The sequence below is a fragment of the Miniopterus natalensis genome, chromosome 6, assembly GCF_054644295.1.
Source record: "Miniopterus natalensis isolate mMinNat1 chromosome 6, mMinNat1.hap1, whole genome shotgun sequence".
NCBI classification, from domain to species: domain Eukaryota; kingdom Metazoa; phylum Chordata; class Mammalia; order Chiroptera; family Miniopteridae; genus Miniopterus; species Miniopterus natalensis.
The window spans coordinates 56,500,972-56,523,719 of NC_142086.1; the positions used below are offsets into that span (position 1 = coordinate 56,500,972).

The window sequence follows — 22,748 nt, forward strand, 5'->3', positions numbered from 1 at the left end:
TTAAATACAAATCCATAAAAGAAATTATAAAACTGTCATTCTCTGGAGCATTTTTAAAAATTTTATCTTTTATTGTTGAAGGTATTACAGATGTCTCCCTTTTTTTCCCCAATGACCCCCTCCACCCCACCCCTGCCCCGACTCTGGAGCATATTTTAATCTCACTTCCCAGCAATTGTCATCACTTTGGCTCAAATAAACTCATAAAAATTCTCTACAGATTTGGATGTTTCTTATGTTGACAATAGGACCCAATCAAGAACTGTGAGTACTCTGATGTTTTACCCCACTTGAAAGCTAACAAATTAGCTTGACACAATTTTATGGATGCTGGTAGAAAACACAAGAATTTTGGATCAGAGATGAAGGACAATTTATTGCTCACAGCAATAGCATTAGCCAGAGTGTCAGCATTTTTGCACTGGTTTCCTGAGTTCTAATTCCCAAGGGGCAACTCAAAGAGGGCTAAATGACATTTGCACACTCAGTTGGTTGCATTATAGAAGAGGAATGATGAGTTTAGGGAATTGAAATCTTTTATAATAGGCAGTAAGTGTACCTTTGCTCTGTAGGGCAACAGTATCTTTTTCTTCCAAGGTGTTAGGGACTGAATTGTGTCCCCCTAAAATTTAAAATTCATATGTTGAAGCCCTAATCCCCAATGTAGTAGCATTTGGAAGATAATTGGGTGTAGATGAGGTCATGAGGGTGGGGCCCTCATGATGGGATAAATGTTCCTCCAAGGAGAGACACCACAGAGCTTGCTGTCTCTCTTTGCCATGTGAGGACACAGCAAGGAGTTAGCTATTTGCAATCAGGAAGAGAGCTTACACCAGGACTTGACCATGCTAGCACCTTGACCTCAAACTTGCATCCTCCAGACCTGTGAGAAATAAATTTCTGTTGTTTAAGCCATCTAGCTTTTGGCATTTTCTTATGGAAGCTCAAGTAAACTAAGACACAAGGTTATAAGCAAACCTGGCCCTTTGCTCTGGAGGAAACATCTTTCTCTTCCAAGGTTGTTTGCTTGCTTACCACTTACTATTAAAATGGTAGATACCCCAAGTTCAGTGTTCTTCAGTTGATATACAAAAATCCACTGCATGTTCAGCATCCATCTAGCCATGGCATTGCCACTGTGGGACTTAGAGAACAAGGGGAACCCATGTTAACATGCTGCTCATGCTGCTTGCTGAGCTGTGGTAACAATCTTTTGTCTCTGACTCGAGTCTCCTGGTTTCTGCCAGCATCCAAATTTATTAGCTTGCACACGGAGTAAAATCAAGTCCCAGACTTGACACCTATGTTACCAGCAAGGTATGGAGATCTGGGTTCTTGTCTTGTTGAAGAAAAGATTTCAATCAAGAGACAAAGGGTAACAAAGTATGTAAGAATCTATTGGCTGCAGCAAAAATATAGGACAGTGAAACAAGGAAGGTGCATAGAAGTAACAGGAGAGCCCAGGCTGGGCTGCTCTCGCTCACTGAGAAGTCAGAGAAAAGGGGGCCTTAGACACAGGTTCAGGCGGTTAGCCCTGGATGAGCTGCCGCTGCCCATTGCTCCCCTGGTTGCAAGTCTCATGGGGTCACTTGGAGTTTAGGAGACACGTGTCTGTGGGGGAAGGAGAGGGGAAAGGGAATGTTGTGGGCATGCTACATGGGACCTTCATTTTCAGAGGTTTTAAAGGCTGGACGTTTACAGGAGGTTTAGGGGCAGAGCTATAGAATATTCATCAGCTTTATGTAGGTGTACCAAAATGAGATTTATTCTCTTTATTTGTCTATCCTTGGGTGTGGTTGGCAAATGGCACTAATTGGATTTCTGTTATCTGTCTCCCAGAATAGGGTGATTTAAGCTATTTACCCTCTGGTTAGGGAGGAGAAGTGCAAACCACTTTCTCTTAAGTGTCCTTGGTTTAGGGAAGATAGGATTTACTGGGTGGCTGGAAACTGCTGTGTAACTATCTGTCTCAGTTTCCCTGTTCCGGTTGTTCTGGAATTTTCCTAGCTTCTTACTATCCTATAACACTCCTCATTAAGGAAAATAAGGACTACCTAGCCCTGGATGGACTACCCCCAGCTCAAACCCCACTCTCTTGTCAATTATTCACAAATAATTGTTTCTTTGTCTAAAAGATATAAAAGCTTTTTGCTCTGGTCACTTCATTTCATTCTTGTGAAGACTCCGGTGCACATTGTAAAAATTCAGTAAAGTTTGTGTGCTTTTCTTGTTAGTATGTCATTATCAGCTAATTTTCAGATCTCACTAGGGACCCTAATGGTCAAGGAAAAACTTTAACCTCCTAGAAGAGGCGATGATTGGGTTTGGCCAAGGACAGGTTGGTTAGGGAGGCTGAGAAGGGAGACAGGAAGGGGGTCTCGGGCAGCGAGAATGGTATGTGAACTCCGGAGGAGTAGGTGCCTTTAGCAACTGCAAATGATTCAGTGCGGCTGCAGCCAAGGTCAGAGGGAGCGACCAGCGGCAGGAAATGAAGCCGGCTGGGAGGCAGCAAGGGCTGAATCCTGAAGTTTGAATTTTATCTAGAATCAAGATTTTTATTTCAGGCTTAGACTTCTTAAAGATGTGAGGCACGTCCTCAAGTGCGTCGTAACATGGAACGGTGAGATGCAGAAAAAGAGCATTAATTTAAGAAAACTGGGGTTACAGCGTTGCTTCTTGCCCTCACTTCTCTTTGAACCGCTGAGCCACAGCAAACGGTTACACTAACCTCAGGAGTTTGGGGAGGGTTCATACAACAGCTTATGCAAAGCGCCTGGTGCACGGCATCACTCAGCAAACGCTCGCTCTCCCTCCTCTCCGTCCTCCGCGCCTCGTGTGCAAACGCGGTGGAGGGGGGTCCCCTTCCCACCCCGCTCCCAGGTCCCGACTCAGCGGTCGGACACAACAGCCGCCGGCGGCGGGTCCCCCGTCGCTGGAGTTGGCCTGGCCCCGGTGGGCCGCGCGGGGGCGCTCTAGGCGGTTCCTCGGCACTCTATGGTTTTTCCTTCGCCCCGGAAGTGGTTCGGGCAGGGGTTGGTAAGGTCGGGCCATGGTGGGGCAGAGGTTGGGAAGATGGCGTGGAGAGGCTGGGCGCAGAGAGGCTGGTGCTGCGGCCAGACGTGGGCTGCGCCGCGGGGCGGCCGCAGCTGCGAGGAGCTCCTTGCGGCCCTGGCCCCGCCGCGGCTGCTCGGACGCAGGTAAAGACCGCCGGGCTTCTCGCCCCTTGGCGCCGGAGCTCCGGCCGCCCATGCTCAGGGGCAGAGGCCGTGCGCTGCTCCCGGCTCATCCGCTTTCCTCACCGGTCACTTCTCTCCGTCCCCCTTTCTTCTCCCTCCTCGGTCCAGCCCTCGCCTCTCGCCGCGCCCTGCCCCGGGCCGGGTGCACGGTGGCCGCCCGGCCCAGCGCGCACTGTCCCCTTTCGCCTCCGGAGGGACGTGACGGGAAGCGGAGCTGCTCTCGGAGGGCCGATTGCGCGCCGCGCTCACGGTCCCGCGGGGAAGGCATTCGACCCATTTCTTCTTCTTCTTTTTTTTTTTTGAGGTTGTGACCTTTTTAATCGTTAAGCATTCTCTCTTTTTTCTCTTTTAAAAAGAAGTATAGGTGACATACAATATTAAAGTGAAGCAGTTACATAGTTGGCACAGTGGTAGAGCTGAGATTTTCTTTCCTTTCAGTCCTTTTCAAGCCTGTGTTCTACAGTTTGCCTTCTTTAGCGTTTAGAGAACTAAGGAAAGATGGAATCAGAGAAGGGTCTCATTTTGCCTCTTGCATACCCGTAGGGGAGGCTTTTCTGTTGAAAAAGTGAGACAGTGGAATATTTGGAATCCAGATGATTTGGAAAGAAAATTACTCCAGTCTTCCCGAGTTGAAGCCGTATGAATGGAGAGTGTGGTTTATCTGTATTTGCTGCTTTTGCGTTAGAATAATTCAGTTCTAAATTGATAATAGAGAAATTCACCCAACTGCCCAACACCTGATTTGTATTTGACTCTGAAATTTGTTCTTATTCTTTAACGCATAGTTTCAACCTTCCCAGTTTCTGTCTTGGTTAGATTGATGCCTTGGGATTCATCTGATAGATGGTAGCAAAGAATATGTAGTGTTTATCAACGCTGGGGACTAGCTAGTGGTAAATAACCGAGGCCTCAGTGTGGTGGAGTCATCACCTCATTTTAAGGATTACCTGGAATGTTCGCAGAATAGATCATTTCCCAGGCCCCACCCCAGTCCTGTAACTCAGAAGGAGGCCGTGGGCGAAAAGAGTGGAAAAACCTGTCCTGTGCTTCTAGTAAGTACTCCAAGTGAATCTGATCAGGGATTGGTGAAAAATGTGCATTTACTGTACCTTCATGATACACCAACGTGGAACGTGAGGCACTCGTCTTAAATGCCCGGAGGTGGAGGATGAGGGGGTCTGGTGGAAGGGGTGACAAGTTTTGGTGGACCTCATTCCACTGTTCACTCCAAATCCCAGTTGAAATTTTAGGTTTGAGGGGGAAGATAAATGAATATGGCTATTAGGAAGCAGCAGGCGTATTAAATATTGAAGCTATGCATGAGGAAGGAAAAGCAAAAGAAAATGATTAACGAGTCTCCAGTAAAAATTGGAGGCCATTTGAAAAAAGCAAACGAAGAAACATGATGTCGAAGATTAGCACCTGATTTTTTTAGTTTGCCATTTCTATGCGAAGTTTGGAAATTACATTTATTTGGTTGCATAGAAAAATATGCATTATAGGAGAATGTAGGTAAAGCTGAAATAGAGTATATGCCTACTTGCCTCTGGAAATAAGCATTCAAAGTTAACTGGGAGGACAGATTACCACATATAATGTATTAGGTCTGCTTGGACATCCTGTGCTTCTGAAATTAGTATGCAAAGAATGAAGTCAGGGATAGGGTTCCTCATGGTTCTGATGTAATAGGCCTGAGGCGTGGCTGAGAACTTGCATTTTTTACAAATGCTGCAGGTGGTAATGCAAAAGTTGTGCAAACTACATGCACAACTGGTGTGGCTCAGCAGTCGAGCATCAGCCTATGATCCACCAGATTCAATTTCCGGTCTGGGCACATGCCCGGGTTTTGTCAGGAGGCAACCGATCAATGTCACTCATCAATGATGTTTCTGTCTCTCATTCCTCTCTCTTCCTCTCTCTGAAATCAATAAAAATATGTTTGTGTGTTTTTTTTAATTGTGCCAACTACAGCGGGCTCAAAGCAGCCTACCAGCCAAGAATGGTTTTTACAAAACAGTATGCATCAGAGATTTAAGTTGTTCTTCACAAAGACTAAGATATTTACTGTCTGGCCCTTTACAGAAAAAGGAGACACAGTGTCACTTAGCTTCTTCAGAAACTTTACCATTATCAAACTTGTATCAGCACTTCTGAAAAATGGCTTAGGCATGAAAGAAGTCTGCATAATTTGTCAGTTATGCAAAGAGAAGAAAATAGTTGATTGTAGTAGTTACAGGGAGCTTAAATTTTTTAGATTGGGATGTGAGTCTTAAGATATATTTAAGTAAAATACTTGACAAATTAGTAAACCAGGTATACCCAGTTTAACTCACCATGTATTAACTCAAGATGGGTAATTTTGGCACGCAAGAGTTTATGCAGAATTCCCCTCTCCCCTAAAAACATCCATTTTCTTTTAAGTGGAATGAATCTGTTGTGTGTATGCTTGGTCACATCTTGTCTCCATTTTTACATTAGACCATTTCTACTCAATTTATTCACACAAATCTTTAGTAATAGACATTAGTGCTGACTTGTACAGATATCTAAGTTACATTGTCTTCATCCTCACACTATAAAAACAAATCATTGCCCAACTGGCATCGTTCAGTGGTTAGAGCATCAGCCTGCGCACCAAAAGGTTGAGGGTTCGATTCCCAGTCAAGGGCATGTACTTGGGCTGCAGGTTCAATCCCTGGCCCTGGTCGGGGTGCGTGCAGGAGGCAGCCAATCAATGTGTCTCTCTCAGTTCGAGTCTGGGATCCTTCATTCTGTGGGCTAATACTCTAACCACTGAGTGTAACTGGCTAGGGCGGAGCTCCAACTTTTTAAAAATTTCTTTTTCTCTCCCATTTCCCTATATTTTTGCTTTCTCTTTTTTAGAAAATTTAAACTATAGTTGACATGCAATGTATTATTTTCGGTTATACAACATTGATTAGATGTTTATATACCTTTCAAAGTGATCACCACAATAAGTCAACCATCTGTACTTATTATAGTATTATTGAATATGTTCCTTATGTTCATTATATCCCTGTGACTAATTTTATGACTGGCGGTTTGTACATCTTAATTTTCTTCACCTTATTTGCCTATATCCCTATTGCCCTACAGTTCAGCTTTTTACAGGACTGCAAACTGTGTGGAGGATGAATACAAATTATTTTGTTGACTGATACACAGGAACAACCCAAACAAGTTCCCTCTACAGTTCAATGATTTGACTTGAAATCTTACCTGGGAGTAGGAGTTTTGGCTACTTTGGTGCTATTGAGTGTGAATAAACCGAGGTGGTGGTGATGCAGGCCAAGTCAGGAAGTTCATAGAGGTTTTGATGTTTGCAAGCTGTTTCTAATCTGTTATTTTCCCCTATAGGTTTAACTTTTTTGTTCAGCAAAAATGTGGATTCCGAAAAGCACCCAGGAAGGTTGAACCTCGAAAATCAGACACAGGAACAAGTGGTGAAGCATACAAGAGAAGTGCTTTGATTCCTCCTGTAGAAGAAACAGTCTTTTACCCTTCTCCCTATCCTTTAAGGACTCTTGTAAAGCCTTTTTTTTTTACTGTTGGGGTAAGAGCTCACATCACTAGGAGTTACGTACCTTGCTGCAGGTGCAGTGTTAAAGTACTGTTTGTCCTATTTGGGCTCCCTTAAAGACAAGTGGGGGGGTTGTCAAAGGGATCTGGGTATCTTGGGGTCATAAATCATTACAGGAGAACATGAATTTAATAATTGCTGTTAGAATCTGGATCACTTATGTAAACCCTGGAGAAGAAACTTATGGGCCTCTTATTTGGTATAACATTTCAAGTGATACTAAGTTAATATTTTGAATTTTCTTTGAAAATTTCTAGCTGTAAATAGGCTGAGGGTTACCATGAAGTTAAAAAATGGGAAACAAATGTTATTTTCACCTAATAGGTTTCACTATGCCAGATGTTCCTTCTTTGGTTTGTAAAAGCCCATGAAAATGAAGTATTGTTCTTGGAACTGTGTATAGATTTATTTCTCTTAAATTTATTTTGCCATTTATTTTATGTAGTTTACAGGCTGTGCATTTGGATCAGCTGCTATTTGGCAATATGAATCACTGAAATCCAAGGTCCAGAGTTATTTTGATGGTATAAAAGCTGATTGGTTGGATAGCATAAGACCACAAAAGGAAGGAGACTTCAGAAAGGAGGTAAAGATAAACATGGCTTTCTTTGACCTATTGATCACAGTTCTTGAAGTCTGGTTATTTATGAAGTGTTTGTTTGTTTGTAATCTTCACCCAAGTAGTGAGGATATTTTTTCCATTGATTTTAGAGTAGAGGGGAGGGGGCAGGGGGAGAGAGAGAAAAACATCAATGTGACAGGCACATCTATTGGTTGCCTCCCACATGTGCCCCTACTGGGGGCTGGGATTGGATCTGCAACCCAGTTACATGCTCTTGACGGAGAATCGAACCCAGGACCCTCCTGTGCATAGGCCAATGCTCTAACCACTGAACCACGCTGGCCAGGGCTATGAAGTGTTTTTAGTTAATGACAACATTAAATCAGTAGATGTGAAATCAGTGCACTTAATATTTTTCTTTAGAGTCGATTATTTATTAATATTTTGTATATCTGGCAGTGTTGTGCTGGACAGTGTTCCAAGCAGTTTGTCATCTACTCAATTTGTCCAAGAATCACCAGGGATAATTATTAATGTTTCAGGTCCTCTTCCAGGCCTACTGAAGTTTAAGGGCCGTTTTACTTGCATCACCTTCCTGGGTTGTTTGGAGTCTATGTTCCATATTAGAATTACGGAGAGTTTTTCAAAATATGTATGCCTTAGGGGTAGAGATACTATGTAGACTTTAAAAGCTTCTCCGTCATACGCCGTCATGCACCTCTAGTAGATACCCACGGTTGAGTGTGTCTAACTGCTCGAGATGAGGGTGCAGGAGGGCACAGAGCAGAACTTCTGAAACTCCCGCTACTTCATGTGTAAGTTGGTGGCCCACTTTCCTCTAAATTGATTTTTTAAAAATACTGCCTTTTAGATAAGACATATATTTTATTTATTTTACTTGAGAATACTTGAGTCCCGAGTCCAGAAGCTTTTATGTGGTTTTTAAGCACCTTTTTCTTTTAAAATTTATTTTAAATTTATTTTTATTTTTTTTAAACTATCAGTTCTTTCTATAGTTTAGTACTTTATTTATTTTTTAATCCTCACCTGAGGATATTTTTTCCATTGGTTTTTAGATAGAGTAGAAGGGGGAGAGGGAGAGAAACACATTGATATGAGAGAGACACATCGATTGGTTGCTTCCTGCACGCACCCTGACCGGGTCCAGGGATCAAGCCTGCAGCCTAGATACATGCCCTTGACTGGACCCTTCAGCCTGCAGGCCAACACTCTAACCACTGAGCAAAACCGGCTCTGGCTTTTAAAAATATTTTTATTGATTTTTAGAGAGAGAAGAAGGGAGAGGGAGAAAAAAAAAAATCCATGCAAGAGTGAAACATCAATTGGTTGCCTTCTGCACACCCCCTATGGGGGATCAAGCCCATAACCTGGCCGTGTGCCCTGACCAGAAATTGAACCGGCAACCCTTTGGTGCACAGGAACAATGCCCCACCAACTGGCCAGGGCACACTTTTTTTTTTTTTTTTTTTTTAAATGACACACTGCTCCTCCAATTTGGAGAGAGGGTCGATGTCCTCTTCAATTTTCTCCTTCCTAGGAACTTAGTCCTGGCCAGCAAAGAGTCTGAGAGGGCAGCCTTGGGTTTTCTTTTCCAAATGAAAAGTTCCTCTAAATAGGGAGAAGGATTCATTTCATCTTATTTCCCCATAGACACATAGAAGCAGCATGAGCCCTACCTGTTTTAGAGAGGCTTTATGTCAGCAGAACAATGGATAGAATATATATAGGTAAAAACTGCAATAAGTAGCAGTGATTTTTATTTAGTACATGTTTGAGAATAATAAAAACTAACCTATTCCATAATCCCAGATCCCTTAGAAAGTTTCAGGTTTCCAGCAGGTCTGCACTATAGTTTTGATACCCAAATGGTTCTTTAGAAGGGTGGAAAATGACAGAAACAATATACATAATCTTCATCCAAAGATGGATTTATTATAGTTAAGTGGTAGGTTATAAAATATAAAACCCATGCCCATTAGAGAATTTTGGAACAGTACATATATGTAACATGGGAAATGAAGTCCAGGAAGTCCTGCCACTACACTTGTAGTGAGTGAGGTCTGAGAGCTCATACACAATTTAATTACAACTACAAAAGTGTAATCATTATTGTATATGGATCCATATACATACTGATCTGTAACTTTTTTTTTTAACCTTGGATTTCTTTATTCGTATATAAAGCCTGGTTCGGTTTCATAGTTAGAATATTTTTTTAATTTAAAAACTTGAATCATGGAAAACTTCAAACAGATAAAAAAAAAAAGTAAAGAGAATAGTATAATAAACTATTATTCAGCTTCAGTGAAGATTGACACATGGCCAACTTTGTTTTTCATCTAGTCCCCTTTCTTTCCCTTTCCTCCCCAGCACTGATTACTGTAAAGCAAATCCTAGGTATATTTCATGCATAAAATTTCAGTATGTGTCCCTGAGAGATTAGGATTCTCTCTCTGTCTCTTTCTAAACTCAGTAGTGTGATTATACCTAAAAAAGGGTAATTTTAGTAGAAAATATTCTTAGAATTTTAAAACTAGATTGGACCTTAGTGAATAATCACATACTTGATACCTGTCTATCTGATAGTGTGGTAAGTGCTTTATTTTGTTGCTATTTCTCACAACAGTACTACTGCACATCTGTTACTGTCTCCATTTTATAATCAAGAAACTGAAGTTTAGAAGTAATGTAGATCACAGAGCTAGTCAGTGGCTCTGCATGGAGAATGTACTGTTACAAAGCACCTGTGCTTTCCGCTACCACATGTGTATTATGTCTGTTCACCAGTGATTTTTATATATACAAAGCATTTTCTTTCTGGCTTTTCATTTTTCTACCTTGAAAGTATTTACCATATGATAATATGCATTTTTTCCTTCTGTTTTAGATTAACAAGTGGTGGAATAACCTAAGTGATGGCCAGCGGACTGTGACAGGTTTGTGTTAGCTTACACGTTTTAGCCATTCAAGGAAAGAGAAATCAAACCAAAAGGTACAGTATGTCACAGTCAATGGCTTTTGTACCATGCTCACCAGTGATTTAGAAAGACATAGGAAGTCTCTGTACCTTTAGGCTAATGTCACAGTGTAAAACAAACATAGTGTGGCATAAAGGTATACATGATGCTCTGGGTCAGTTATTTTCTAATTTTGATCTATCTTTGTTGTAGAATCCTAATTTGTGAAATAGGTTATATATAATTATTACTTCCACCATTAAAAAAACTAAAGGGGACATTGATTAAGTACTTTCTCTATGCAGAATGCTTTATACACTTTCTCTCCCTATCTCACAAGGTTGCTTACAGGTTAGTTATTTCCCTTTTTACAGATAAGGAAACGGGCTTTCAGAGAAGGAACTTTTCGACACTGCTAGTAAGTAGTAGAACCAAGTTTCAAAATTGGGTCTGTCTGATTCTAAAGCTGATTTTCTCTTTCCTGTACCATGCTGTTTATAAAATTCTCTTTAAATGTAAGCTTGCCATGCATATCATCATGATAATGTTGTTCTTTGTAAATTTTTATAGAAAGACACATCTGACTCTTCAGGGTAACACTTGTTATTTGAGACTTGTTACATGAACTTAGTTATTTGAGAAATTTGGGGAAATGATTTTGAAAGTTCTTTTTTCTTTTTTTAAATTTTTATTTATTGATTTTTAGAGAGAGGGGAAGGAAGGGCGGGGCTGGGGGAGAAACATGGATTTGTTGTTTCCCTTATTTCTGCATTCATTGGTTGATTCCTGTGTGTACCCTGACCGGGGATCTAACCCACAACCTTGGCACATTGGGTCGATGCTCTAACCTACTGAGCTACTCAGCAAGGGCCAGATTTGGAAGTTCTTGAACAATTGTGCAGATAGGAAAAAAAAAAACCTTCCTAGGGAAATAGCAAAATATTGCTTTTTCTCAAATATGGTTAGACTTAATGGTACTCTTAATTTTCTGTACCTAAGTGGAGAAAAGGTGCTTAACTTTCTTCATTCGGGCTGTTTTCTCTGTCTGGAAGGTTCACTTTTTCTGTTTCCTCATTGGGACCTGATCTGTTCTTCAACTGTATGGTTCAGACATTGCTTCCTATAGGAAGTGCATCTTTTTTCAGAACTCATTACACCTTTTTAATAATTTATAACAGAACCTGCCTTATATAATTTACACATAACATGCTCAAGGACAGAGTGATGAGGGTTTTCATTTGGTTATAGCACCTAGCACATAACTGTCACACAGTAAAGGCACTCAGTTAAAATCTGTTGAGTAAATGAAAGGAGACCTTTTTCTGGTGTCTGAAGGTTAGAGTGACCAAGGTCAAAAGAAACCCTCTTGGCTACCCCATGTCTCTAGTAGAAAGAGCTCTAGATTAGGAATTCTGGCTTGGCCACTGAATTTGGCTCTCTGAAAACTTGTACCTCTTAAAGCTACAGTTTTCTCATCTATAATTGGCCTTCAAAATGGTGTACATGAGGAAGAAAATGCATGCTACTTTTCTCAGTTCTTTTTAATTTGTTAGTGCGTTTTATAATGAATAACAGTGGTTCGTATACATGATTTGGGTCTGTTTGTTTGGTAGTTTACTGATGGAATGCCTAATCATAGACCCAGAGCCATGCTCTGTTATCATTTACCAGAAAGGTTTCTTATATTTGGGTTGAAAACTTGGAATGTTAATTCTTTGGCTACTGTTGACCTTGATATATTTGGTTATTTTTCCATTTTTCAAGTCTTTTTCTCCAGTTGGCGTCTCTTCAGCCAGAAACTTTCTCTACTTCTCTACAATGCTGTGGTGCTTGTGATTTGCAGACGTGTGTGCTCTATGTCACTGGTTTCAGGAAGTAGCCCGTGAAACTGGCAGAGCAGGCAGAGTAGTGGTTGCCAGTTTTCACCCTGGGAGACAGGTTCAGGGGCTCTGTCTTGCTCTCTGCATTGGATCACAATTGGAGCAAATTGCAAAGCTCTGAGCAATTATCCTTCTGATCCTGGAAACCTAGGCAAATCTATTCTCAGGTCTTCTTTATCCTGAGATATCCCAGTCACTATGTACAACAACCTAGACCTAAGCAAGTTCTCTGGGTAGTAAAGATGTTTAACTCACCCCCAAAAAACTAAAAAACCCCAGGTACCACACTAATCACTACTTACTTCCTCTAGGATAAATCCCCTGAGGCCTTTTCTTCCATCTGAGGAGGCTCTGCCCTTCCTCTGTTAACCTGCCCTGCCCAGAGTTCCAGGCTCCTCATTACAAGGTGTACATAGTGCTCATACTTGCCTTGCTTGTGACTCCTTTTTCTCACCCTTTCATAAGCACCGTCCCTCGCACCTTCTTTGAAAGAGTCCTCGTTAGTTACCAAAGATGATATAACAGCTGTCACAGTCCACACTAGTAAGAACCTGATAAAATTGATGGAATCAATTCAGTTAGATGCAATAAAACATCATTTAATTTACTTTAGAGAAAGGAAAAATGCTTCCAGTTCATCTATGATATACCACCAATTGTAAGATGCATCCTCATGTCAGATATTAAATGGAAAAAATGTCTTAGAATCTATGAAAGTGGAAGCTTCTTTTCTTAACTCTCAAATAGGAGAGCAAACACTGGAGAGACTAGAATGCTAGGGGATAGCTGAAAGCCTTACAGAATGAGCAAATATGGAAGCCAGCAGTAACTCCAAGATGTAGCAGCTGGCAGGGTCTGTACAATGAATGTCTTCTAAAATAAATTCTCTTACCAGAATGTTGGAATCAGTCCTAATTATCATTGCAGATGTTGAAAGGGCTAGTTGCCTGTTGCCTAAAGAGACTGAAGAAATGAAGAAATGTTTAAATTCCTTTAATTCAAATAGATGAGTGCCTACTATGTGCAAGGAGTTGTGGTACATAAAAATATAAAAGTTTGTAGTTTTCAAGAATAACAATTTTATGACTAAATAGTTAATTCTATCATTAAATAAATCTACTCAGTTGAATGGTAGTAGTTCTTGCAGAAAAAGGAAAGTCACCTAACTTCCACATGTAAACATATTTTCCAAAGCAGTTGCAAAATTCTTCCAGATTATTCCAGAATTCTTAGCTAATGAGTATTTTTCTCAAACATGTGGATCTTTATCTACATAGGTAATACATCAATATTTCATAAGCTGTCCCTAAGTTTAAGGAGCCGACCATTCCCTGTAGAAAAAGAATTGGTGTTATATACTTTTTTCCTCTTGGCCAAAGGACCTAGTCTGTACGTATTTCTATCTTTGGCTTGGCCATTTTCAAACAATAACTATAGATTTAATTATTGATTTAGAAGAGTAAGTAGATTGTTATGAAGTAGTAGACTATGGGTCTGAGGAAGGGGAGTTAGCTCCTAGAACATTTGCAGTTTTTCAGGAATTCTCTGACTTCACCAACCCATGACAATTTCGATACTTAACGCTGATTTCACTTCCCTTAGTTTACTTTTTCTCCCCAAGTGTATAATACTCTTATATAATTGTGGTAGAAAATCTTATCCAGATGGACTTTTAATCAGACTTTCTTTGCTCTTATTTTTAACTTTCCTAAATTATATTTTGTAGGTATCATAGCTGCAAATGTTTTTGTATTCTGTTTATGGAGAGTACCTTCTCTACAGAGGGTAATGATCAGATATTTCACATCTAATCCAGCCTCAAGTAAGTCTAATTTGTGTAATTTTATTTTGAGGTAGAGGTAATATGAAAGAAATATGCTTTACGTTAATTGAAATGCTATAAAAAGGATGAGTTCTTGTTAACAATTATAAACAGAATCAGAGGGCAGACTATAAGCTCTTTGAGAACAGGGACCTCCGCTTTCTTACTGCTATGTCCAGGGTACCTACAGTGTGCCTTGCACATGCTAGATATCTAAATATTACTTAGTGACATAAAATTCATGGTCACTCCATGTTTACTCTTTGAGAAGACTGATATTTACTAATTCTTCTAACCAACTTTCACCATAGGAGCAGGTTGCTTTCATTGAACTGAGAATTTTTATTGGTTACTTAATAAGTAGAAAATAGGTTTAAGGTAGATTTTTACCACTTTGAAAAATGCTTTCTTAAACCAATTTGACCTTTTTAAAATATATATTTTAATTTTTAGAGAGAGAGGAAGGGAAAGGGAGAAAGGGAAACATCGTTGTGAGAGCAATATATCCATCTGCTGCCTCCTGCATGCCCCCCCAGTGGGGATTGAGCCTGCACCCCAGGCATGTCCCCTGGAAGGGAATTGGACCAGCAGCCTTTTGGTGCACTGGACAGTGCTCAACCAACTGACCCACACCACCCAGGGCAATTTATTTAACCCTTTAACCAGTTTTTGTTTCCCATGTCTGATTTCACAATAATAATGAAAAAAATCAAAAATAGACAATTTTTACTGGCTGTGTGTTCCATGATTACCAGACTATGTTTTTCTTTCTCTTATAGAGGTCCTTTGTTCTCCAATGCTGCTGTCAACATTCAGTCATTTCTCCTTGTTTCACATGGCAGCAAATATGTATGTTTTGTGGAGCTTTTCCTCCAGCATCGTGAACATTCTGGGTCAAGAGCAGTTCATGGCAGTGTACTTATCTGCAGGTAATAAGCTATATTCTTGGGCCTTTCAGAGTATAAACATTGTCACCTATTTAGAGAAGGGACAAAGGAAATGATTATATCCATATTCTACATACAGTAAGTGCTCAGATTATATGCACAGATTACCATAGATTGGTGGGGCTGTCATCTTCCTTCTCTTTTGCAGATTTCCTCTTAATGTGAATTACTTACTGTTTAGTTTTAAATTAGTTAGGAAACAGTAGTTAAGGTTTAGTGTTGACCTTAGCATGTTATTTTTATGTCACTAGGTCTTAGTTTCCTGAGCCTCAGGCTATTTTATAGATAAGTAGTTCCCAGACTTCCCAGCTGTTTCAGTTACTTGAATCTTTGTTAAGTAACCTTAGGCTCATTTCCCACAGTGTGTTCAGTTTCCAGAAAGCTTTTTTAAGAGCTATTCAGTAAGACTGTCAAGAATGAGTTCATTATTGGAAGTATGTATGTTAGCATGGACCCACTCCAATTGTGGTCCTGGCAATAGCATCATTTCCTTATTTCAGCCAGGAAGTGGTAGCACAAGATTCCAGGTTCCTAGATGCTGCTAAATTGGCAATCAGTTAAATTTTATTTATCCCTCTCTTTAAAAAATGTTCTTAATTAAAGCCATAAAGTATAAAAATTCATTTTAAAAATCACTTCATTTAAAACAATATATCTGGCAGTTATTTTGTGAATAACATTGAGCTTGGAAATGGAAGACCTAGGTTCAGATACTTTTTCTGCTACCAGCTGTGTGATGTTGCAGAAAAGACTGTATACTTCTCTGATATGTACTCTCATGATAAAGGGTTATAGAAAGGATTAAATAGAAGCATCTGTCACAAGGCCCAGCGTGGGTACTTAATCAGTGTTAATTAAATACTCATGTTCATCTAGTCCCTCAAAACTAGAAGCTGAGCAATTTTCTGGCTAAGATAACTGTGTAGTTCTTTCCCTAAGCACTAGTTGTGTTATCAGGTACAAAGAGTCTGTTTTAGGTGCCAATAATTCCTGCTCTGTAGGAAGTTGTTTTTATAAATGAACCACACTCAGCTCAGATGATATGGGAGCCAAAGGGATCTGTAAAGGATTATCTAATCTAAATTTGCAGCAGAATCACTGGCGAGCTGGGTAAAACATGGACTCCCTGGTCTCACTTCAGGGATTCTGATTTAGTGTTTGGAGTGCAGCCCAGAGGATTCCCAGGCAGTTGGTGATTTTGGAAACTGGCCTCTTTTCTTCATGGTATAGATTTGGAAAATGGTAACTAAGAGGTAAAGTAAATAACTACATCACTCAGCAGATTGTGCAGTGGGTCTGGCTTTTCTTTCCCAGTAAAATATCTGGAGTGATAGACAGGATAAGTGTTCATGCCTGCACCTCATAGTGACCGAGCTAGAAACCTGGTCTCTTTGGGTGGAGATCAGAAATGGAAACCATTTTAATACCTCACTAAAATGACTGAAATGTGACTTATTTCTCAGGTGTTATTTCCAACTTTGTCAGTTATGTGTGTAAAGTTGCCACAGGAAGATACGGACCATCACTTGGAGCAGTAAGTATTTTTAATTTAAAAGATTTTAATTTAGTTTTTAAGTTCACTTTGAAATAATTTTAGAATTACAAGAAAGTGGCAAAATTAATACAAAGACTTCCTATGGCCTGGCAAGACGTGGCTCAGCGGTTGAGCCTTGACCTAGGATCCAGGAGATGGTGGTTTGATTTCCAGTCAGGGCATGTGCCTGGGTTGCGGGCTCCTCGATCCCCAGTAGGGGGCGTGCAGGAGGCAACTGATCAATGACTCTCTCATCATTGATGTTTCTATCCCTCCCTCCCTCTCTCTGAAATCAATAAAAACATATTAAAAGAAATAAAAAGATGAATAAAGAAGATGTATGTATATATATACACACACAATGGAATATTAACTGTTAGAAAGAATGAAATCTTGCCATTTGTGGCAATATGGATGGACCTAGAGAGTATTTTGCTAAGTGAACTAAGTTGGACAGAGAAAGAAATACCATATTTCATTTATACGCAGAATTTAAAAAACAAGAAAAATGCAAAAGAAACAAATTTATAGATACAGAGAACAAACTAATGGTTGCCGGAGGGGAGGGGAGGGATGGGTGAAAGGGGGAAGGGGATTAAAAAGTACAAACTTACTGCCTTCATCATAATCCTTTGTTAAAAGATGAGGGAGAGCCTGGCTGGAGTGGCTCAGTTGGTGTAAAAGAGGAGCATTAACATTCTGTTGTTTCTGTAAATTACTTCTCCATAGATGGTTATATTCTACATTTAAAGTGCTCATTACAGATACTTGAATAAAGAAAATTCTCTGCATTTCTGTATAAAGCCAGTTAGTGTTTACTATAACTCATGCAGTTACTGCACATTATTTTAAAGATAGGAAGTAGTTTCATTGTCCTGGAATTTTCTCAAAGTGACCTTTATCTACACAAATTTAAACATTTGTGTACCTGAACACATCACAACTTGCTTTTTTGACAAATGTTTGAGCCCATTCCCATGCAGAAATTCTTTATTTTCACCTTTTTTTAATCAGAGGCTTTTAAGAATATGATGAAAATGTATCCTTTCTCCTCAGAAAAGTCAATTTTAAAAAAGTTATGTATTAAAAACTTTTTACTATGAAGTAGTATGCAAATTTTATGTGATTTTTAAAAAGATAAAACATTATTCTTAAAAGAAATTCCACACATGTGGGTGTCTTTGGGCAGCTCATGCTCACTGTCTAGTTGGGACAGCTTTGTTGAAGTTTGAGAAGTTCTTCTCTAGACAGTGTTTACCCCCGAAAGTTCAGGAAGCGCTCACGTGCTGGTGTTTACACATCTCACTGTGGTTAAATTCTTCCCAGGTGGCTACTATGTGATGGACTTGGAACCCCTTTGCCCAATATTTTGTACACTAGTTTTTTTTTTAATCCTCAGCCGAGGATATGTTTTATTGATTTTTCTGAGAGAGAGGAAGGGAGAGAGAAAAACTTCAATTGGTTGCCGCCGCCTCCTGACCAGAGATCAAACCCACAACTGTGTGGTGTGTAGTATGATGCTCCAACCGAGCAGCCTGGCCAGCGCAGTAACTGAAAGCTTTTAAGCTTTGTGTTCAACTAGAAATTTGTGGCTTACTAACTTTCTGGAAAAGTATTGCAACTTTTTTTTTTTATACATCTTTATTGATTTCAGAGAGAGGAAAGGAGAGGGAGAGACAGATAGAAACATCAATGATGAGAGTCATTGATCGAGCCCGCAACCCCGGCATGTGCCCTGACCGGGAATTGAACCCCGATCGCCTGGATCCCAGGTCGACGCTCAACCGCTGAGCCACGTCCAGCCGGGCGCAACTTTAGATATTGTAGCAATACTTCACTAAGCAGTTGCATGTTGAGAGTTTCCCATTTTCACCAGTGTGTTCCTTTGCAGTCAGGCGCAATCATGACAGTCCTTGCCGCTGTCTGCACTAAGATCCCAGACGGGAGGCTTGCCATTATCTTCCTTCCAATGTTCACGTTCACGGCAGGGAATGTGAGTATTTTTATGAAGTGAAGTAGGGGATGGTGATATTTTTATATTGACTGAATTCTTGCCCTTAAATTAGAAATGTCAGTGCTGGAGGAATCAAAGTTGTATCAGTTATGTTCTTTTTTGCTGGCTTGCAGGCCCTAAAAGCCATTATTGCCATGGATACAGCAGGAATGGTCCTGGGATGGAGATTTTTTGATCATGCAGCACATCTTGGGGGAGCTCTCTTTGGAATGTAAGTTTGGGTATAATTGATTGCTACATTGCTTTTTCAGATCATTTTCCTCTCCTACCCCTAAAGAAGGCAGAGTAGGGTGGGGGCAGGTGGGGTTGAAAGGGTGATGAATCCTCAACACGGTTTGCTTTGGCCTTGCCCAGTTTCACCATATCAGGTGGGACAGGAGAATATCAGCCCTGGCCCTCACTACCTCAGTCATTGATAGAGACTAACTGTGCCTTTACCCTACCCTTAACCTCAGGTCACCCCAACTCCTGACCTGTTCTGATTCCTGGCCCCTTTTTGAGACTGTTCCCCAGCCCCCAATCTGGGCTATCACCCCCTTCCCCCACTCTGAGGCCTCCTCTCCCCTGCCCAAACCCCATCCTTACCACCATCTCACAGGTGCTGGGCAGACACACTGAGTGCACAGAGCTAGAGCTGTTGCTCTGCTGCAGTGAGTTTGTGTGTGGCTGCACGCTGCGTGACAGGCCAAGGTTCACAGACAGACCAGTGCTGACCACTTCCTGAGCATCTATTCTGTGGCAGGCACTGAGCTAGCTACCTTACTACCTCTTTATCTTATGATCAGAAGTCAGATAGCTCTTAAGTAGCCGAGCTGAGATTTCAACCCAGATCCAAAGCCCTTCCCGCCCTGTCATACAATTGAGAACAATTCCATTGTGGTCACAAGATCTTCCACTTGTGCATCAGACAATGGACTTTTGCCTAAAACAGTAGTGCTATTAAGCGTCTTTGTCACAGAACTTCCTCAGGACTCCTGGAGCCCATCTGACCATGAGAGTCCCTTTAGCAGAGTTATCTATCTGATGTGCTAGATCCCCAATGGCCTATCTTTTCTTGTATAAATGTTGCTTTTTGCCCTTACTTGGCTCTTACTTTGTTTCATGACAGTGGGAAACGGAATTTTTTTTATTTAAAAATAATTTTTTGAAAAATTCTAAGTAGAGCAGTTTTGCCCAGTAGGCAGTGGAATTAAATGCCATTATGCCATTTTTAATTTTCAGTGATGATTAAAGAATAACATATGTGAGTTCTAGCTTTCACAGCAGCACATTATAAATAGTAGAAACTGACCTGCTATTACAGCATGAGAAACAAAGACTTATGAAAAAGGGTTCTGAACTCTAAATTTATCTGGATCCTTCCATGTGTACTTAAAGGATCTTTTCCCCAGCAGGTTTTTATTCTTCTGAACTAGAATTAGATGACCTTTTTCCATTCTGAAAATAATTGGATCAAATGCATTTTAAAGTCCAGGATCTGAAAGGCAGAGGAATCATTTTTCTTTGCTGTTCCTAATATCAGCTTCTTTTATTTACTCTATTTCAGCCGTATCCAGAACATGTTTAATCTAGATTTAGAAATCTTTAATAATAGTAAAGATTCCATTGGTATCCTGCATATTTCCTTGACTTTATGTCTGTCATCAAATTTTATGGTGTTCACCTTGCACTGCTGCAATAATAATAGCTGACGTATATTGAAGGTAACTTGTTGAAGGTCACAAAGTCATTGCAGAGCTAAAGTTTCAGACTGAGCACCAGACTATGAGGCTATAAAAAAAAAAAGACACCTCAGAAATTGGTCGTTTTGAAGTGTTTTCCTAATTTAAATTTAGCCAAATAACCAATTACATTTGAACTTACATGTCTAATCAGAATGGTGTACCAGTAAGGTTAAAGTATTTGACTCTGCCTGAAATAAGTAGGTTAAAAGGATTTGGGAAGAACACTTTATTTATCGAGAGTTTCTAACAAGTGATTAATTTCTTGCAAGAGTTTTACAATTGCATTTGAATCTTAGAGTGATACTTTTTCTTTTGTTCTAAGTTCACCACAGGACTTGATTCTAAGACTAAGCCCAAAGGAGTTCTGTTACATGCCTATTAATTTGCATTTTTTTAAAAAAATTTCAATTTTTTTAAAGGGAGAGGGAGAGAGAGAAACATTAATGTGAGAGCGAATCTATTGGCTGCCTCCTGCATGCCCCCTAGTGGAGGTGGAGCCCACAACCTTGGCATAGCAACCTCTCAGTACATGTGACAACACCCAACCAACTGAGCCACTGTCCAGGACTGCATGTTTTTTTAAATGCCTTTTTTTTCTTTCTGTAAGTTTACTGATTTTGTTAACTTTCTCAAAATTTTCATGGTGACTATGTAGTTTTATGATCAGATTTTAACTACTTTTAGTGAATATTAAGATTTAGGTACAATTCAAGCACCTTAAAATAAAAAAAAATACTCAGAACATTTACAAATGTTAAAACCTTAAACTTGCTATTCTGATACCAGTGTAAAGGAAATAGAGCATTTTTTCAGTAGGTGTCTGAGAGATGCAAAGATCAACAAAATCTGGTGTGTGCCTCGGGAAAAGAAACCTGAGGAAAACAGGGCAAAAATAAAGCTTTCAGTACTAAAAGCTTTCATCAACAGCCATTTCAAATCAATCCCACTTCCTTCAGGAAGCCCTCCCAGCCTCCCCCAGCCCAGGAGGGGAGGTAGATAGATGCCTCTGAGTTATACTTGGAGCTTGTGCTGCCCTCAGGCAGAGCGCCTGGTCTTCCAGTACCTGCACTTATCAGCTACTCAAAATCAGCCCTTCTCATTTGTCACTCTGTGTTCCTCAGCTTATAGTAGATGCTCCCCAGGTGCTGCAGTATAGCACAGTGGTTGGAACACAGGTTTTAGAGTCAGATTTGGGTTCTAGTCTCAGTTCTGGTGATTCCTAGTTGTGCAACCTGAGCAAGTTAAGTTACTAAACCTCTCAGTTCTTGAGCTTCCTCAGCTCAGGCTGCTTTTAGGCAGTGTTTAACGGGAGAATGGGGATGGTAACTGTACTTTAAAGGGTGGGCAGAATTAGGATCAGCAGATGACCCTTTGTTAGCCAGGTGAAAAACTATGAGAAGCATTTAAATTATCATCATTAGTAAATTCTATTTTTGAATTTTCTCACCAGGCTTAGAATTGGTCTGACCTGTTGGTGAGTCCTTGATTGGCCACTTAGTCGGTATTAGCACCTTGGGCAGGTTACCTTCTCTCAGATGTGGTTTCCTCATGTCTATAACAGGAGAAGTGATGCTTAACTGGCAGAGCTGTGGTGAATCCAAAGTAGTGTGTGTGAAGTACTTACACTTTGAGATCAGGCACATGTGGTCCCACCCTACTTTGACCTTTTACACACTGCATATATTAAAGGTAAATCATAGATGAATATCAAATAAGTTAATCAGCTATTTTAATAAGCTAGATAGTAAATGACAGTGGCATTAATTTTTTAAATGTCAACTTGATATCATCATGGCACTTAACATGTGTATGTCATACTGTTTGAATATCGGGCCTGCTTTGTTTTTCTTTTCCCCAGATGGTATATTACTTATGGTCATGAACTCATTTGGAAGAACAGGGAGCCTCTAGTGAAAATTTGGCATGAAATGAGGACTAGTGGGCCCAAAAAAGGAGGCGGCTCTAAGTAAAACTGGGGTTGGACGATACTGGTGCATCTGGTCCATGCTGCCTGCAAACCTCAGGAACGCACCGGCCCTGAAGTGACCACATCTTTGCTCCTGCCTGGAAGACACCCAGCATCTAGCTTTCCCAGAATTTTAAACCGTGTCCTCAGTACATGTCTTATTAGAAAGTGAACTATGACAAAGTTGTGAAATAAAGGTTTATATCTCTAGTTTGTAAACAGAGCATGTGTGTCGCTTTTGAAGAGCAGTAATGCTGTCCTGGAAGCTTGTAACATTTGACATAGTTTGAGCCACAAACCCAGCGGGGTGCACAGGGAAAGACCTGATGGGAAGTTGGAGGAGAATCTAGAATGGCTCCCAGGTTTTTGCACTTTGGCCTTCTCGCACCTGTGCTAAGCATTTACTCTTACCTATCTGTCCCTTTCCTGGGTTGAGTAATAGATAAAGATTAAGACTATCTTCTCTCTGACACAGTCTGAAACA

The 22,748-nt window shown here is 40.4% G+C and overlaps 1 protein-coding gene across 1 annotated transcript; it reads left to right on the forward strand.

Moving 5' to 3' along the window:
* Positions 1-3,072: 3,072 nt before the first annotated feature.
* PARL (presenilin associated rhomboid like) lies at positions 3,073-22,487 on the forward strand. Its single transcript, XM_016218082.2, has 10 exons — positions 3,073-3,197; positions 6,615-6,810; positions 7,283-7,423; positions 10,308-10,356; positions 13,984-14,079; positions 14,859-15,008; positions 16,490-16,560; positions 18,452-18,553; positions 18,688-18,785; positions 22,157-22,487. Exons 1-10 carry the CDS (start codon positions 3,073-3,075, stop codon positions 22,266-22,268), a joined length of 1,140 nt encoding a protein of 379 aa, XP_016073568.2. The 3' UTR covers positions 22,269-22,487.
* Positions 22,488-22,748: the final 261 nt, after the last annotated feature.

Excerpts from the sequence above, each read along its gene's own strand:
- PARL (XM_016218082.2), top strand. The coding sequence starts at position 3,073 with ATGGCGTGGAGAGGCTGGGCGCAGAGAGGCTGGTGCTGCGGCCAGACG. Across the intron at positions 15,009-16,489 it reads GGCAGTGTACTTATCTGCAG|GTGTTATTTCCAACTTTGTC; the intron begins GTAATAAGCTAT and ends CTTATTTCTCAG. Across the intron at positions 18,554-18,687 it reads TCACGTTCACGGCAGGGAAT|GCCCTAAAAGCCATTATTGC; the intron begins GTGAGTATTTTT and ends GCTGGCTTGCAG.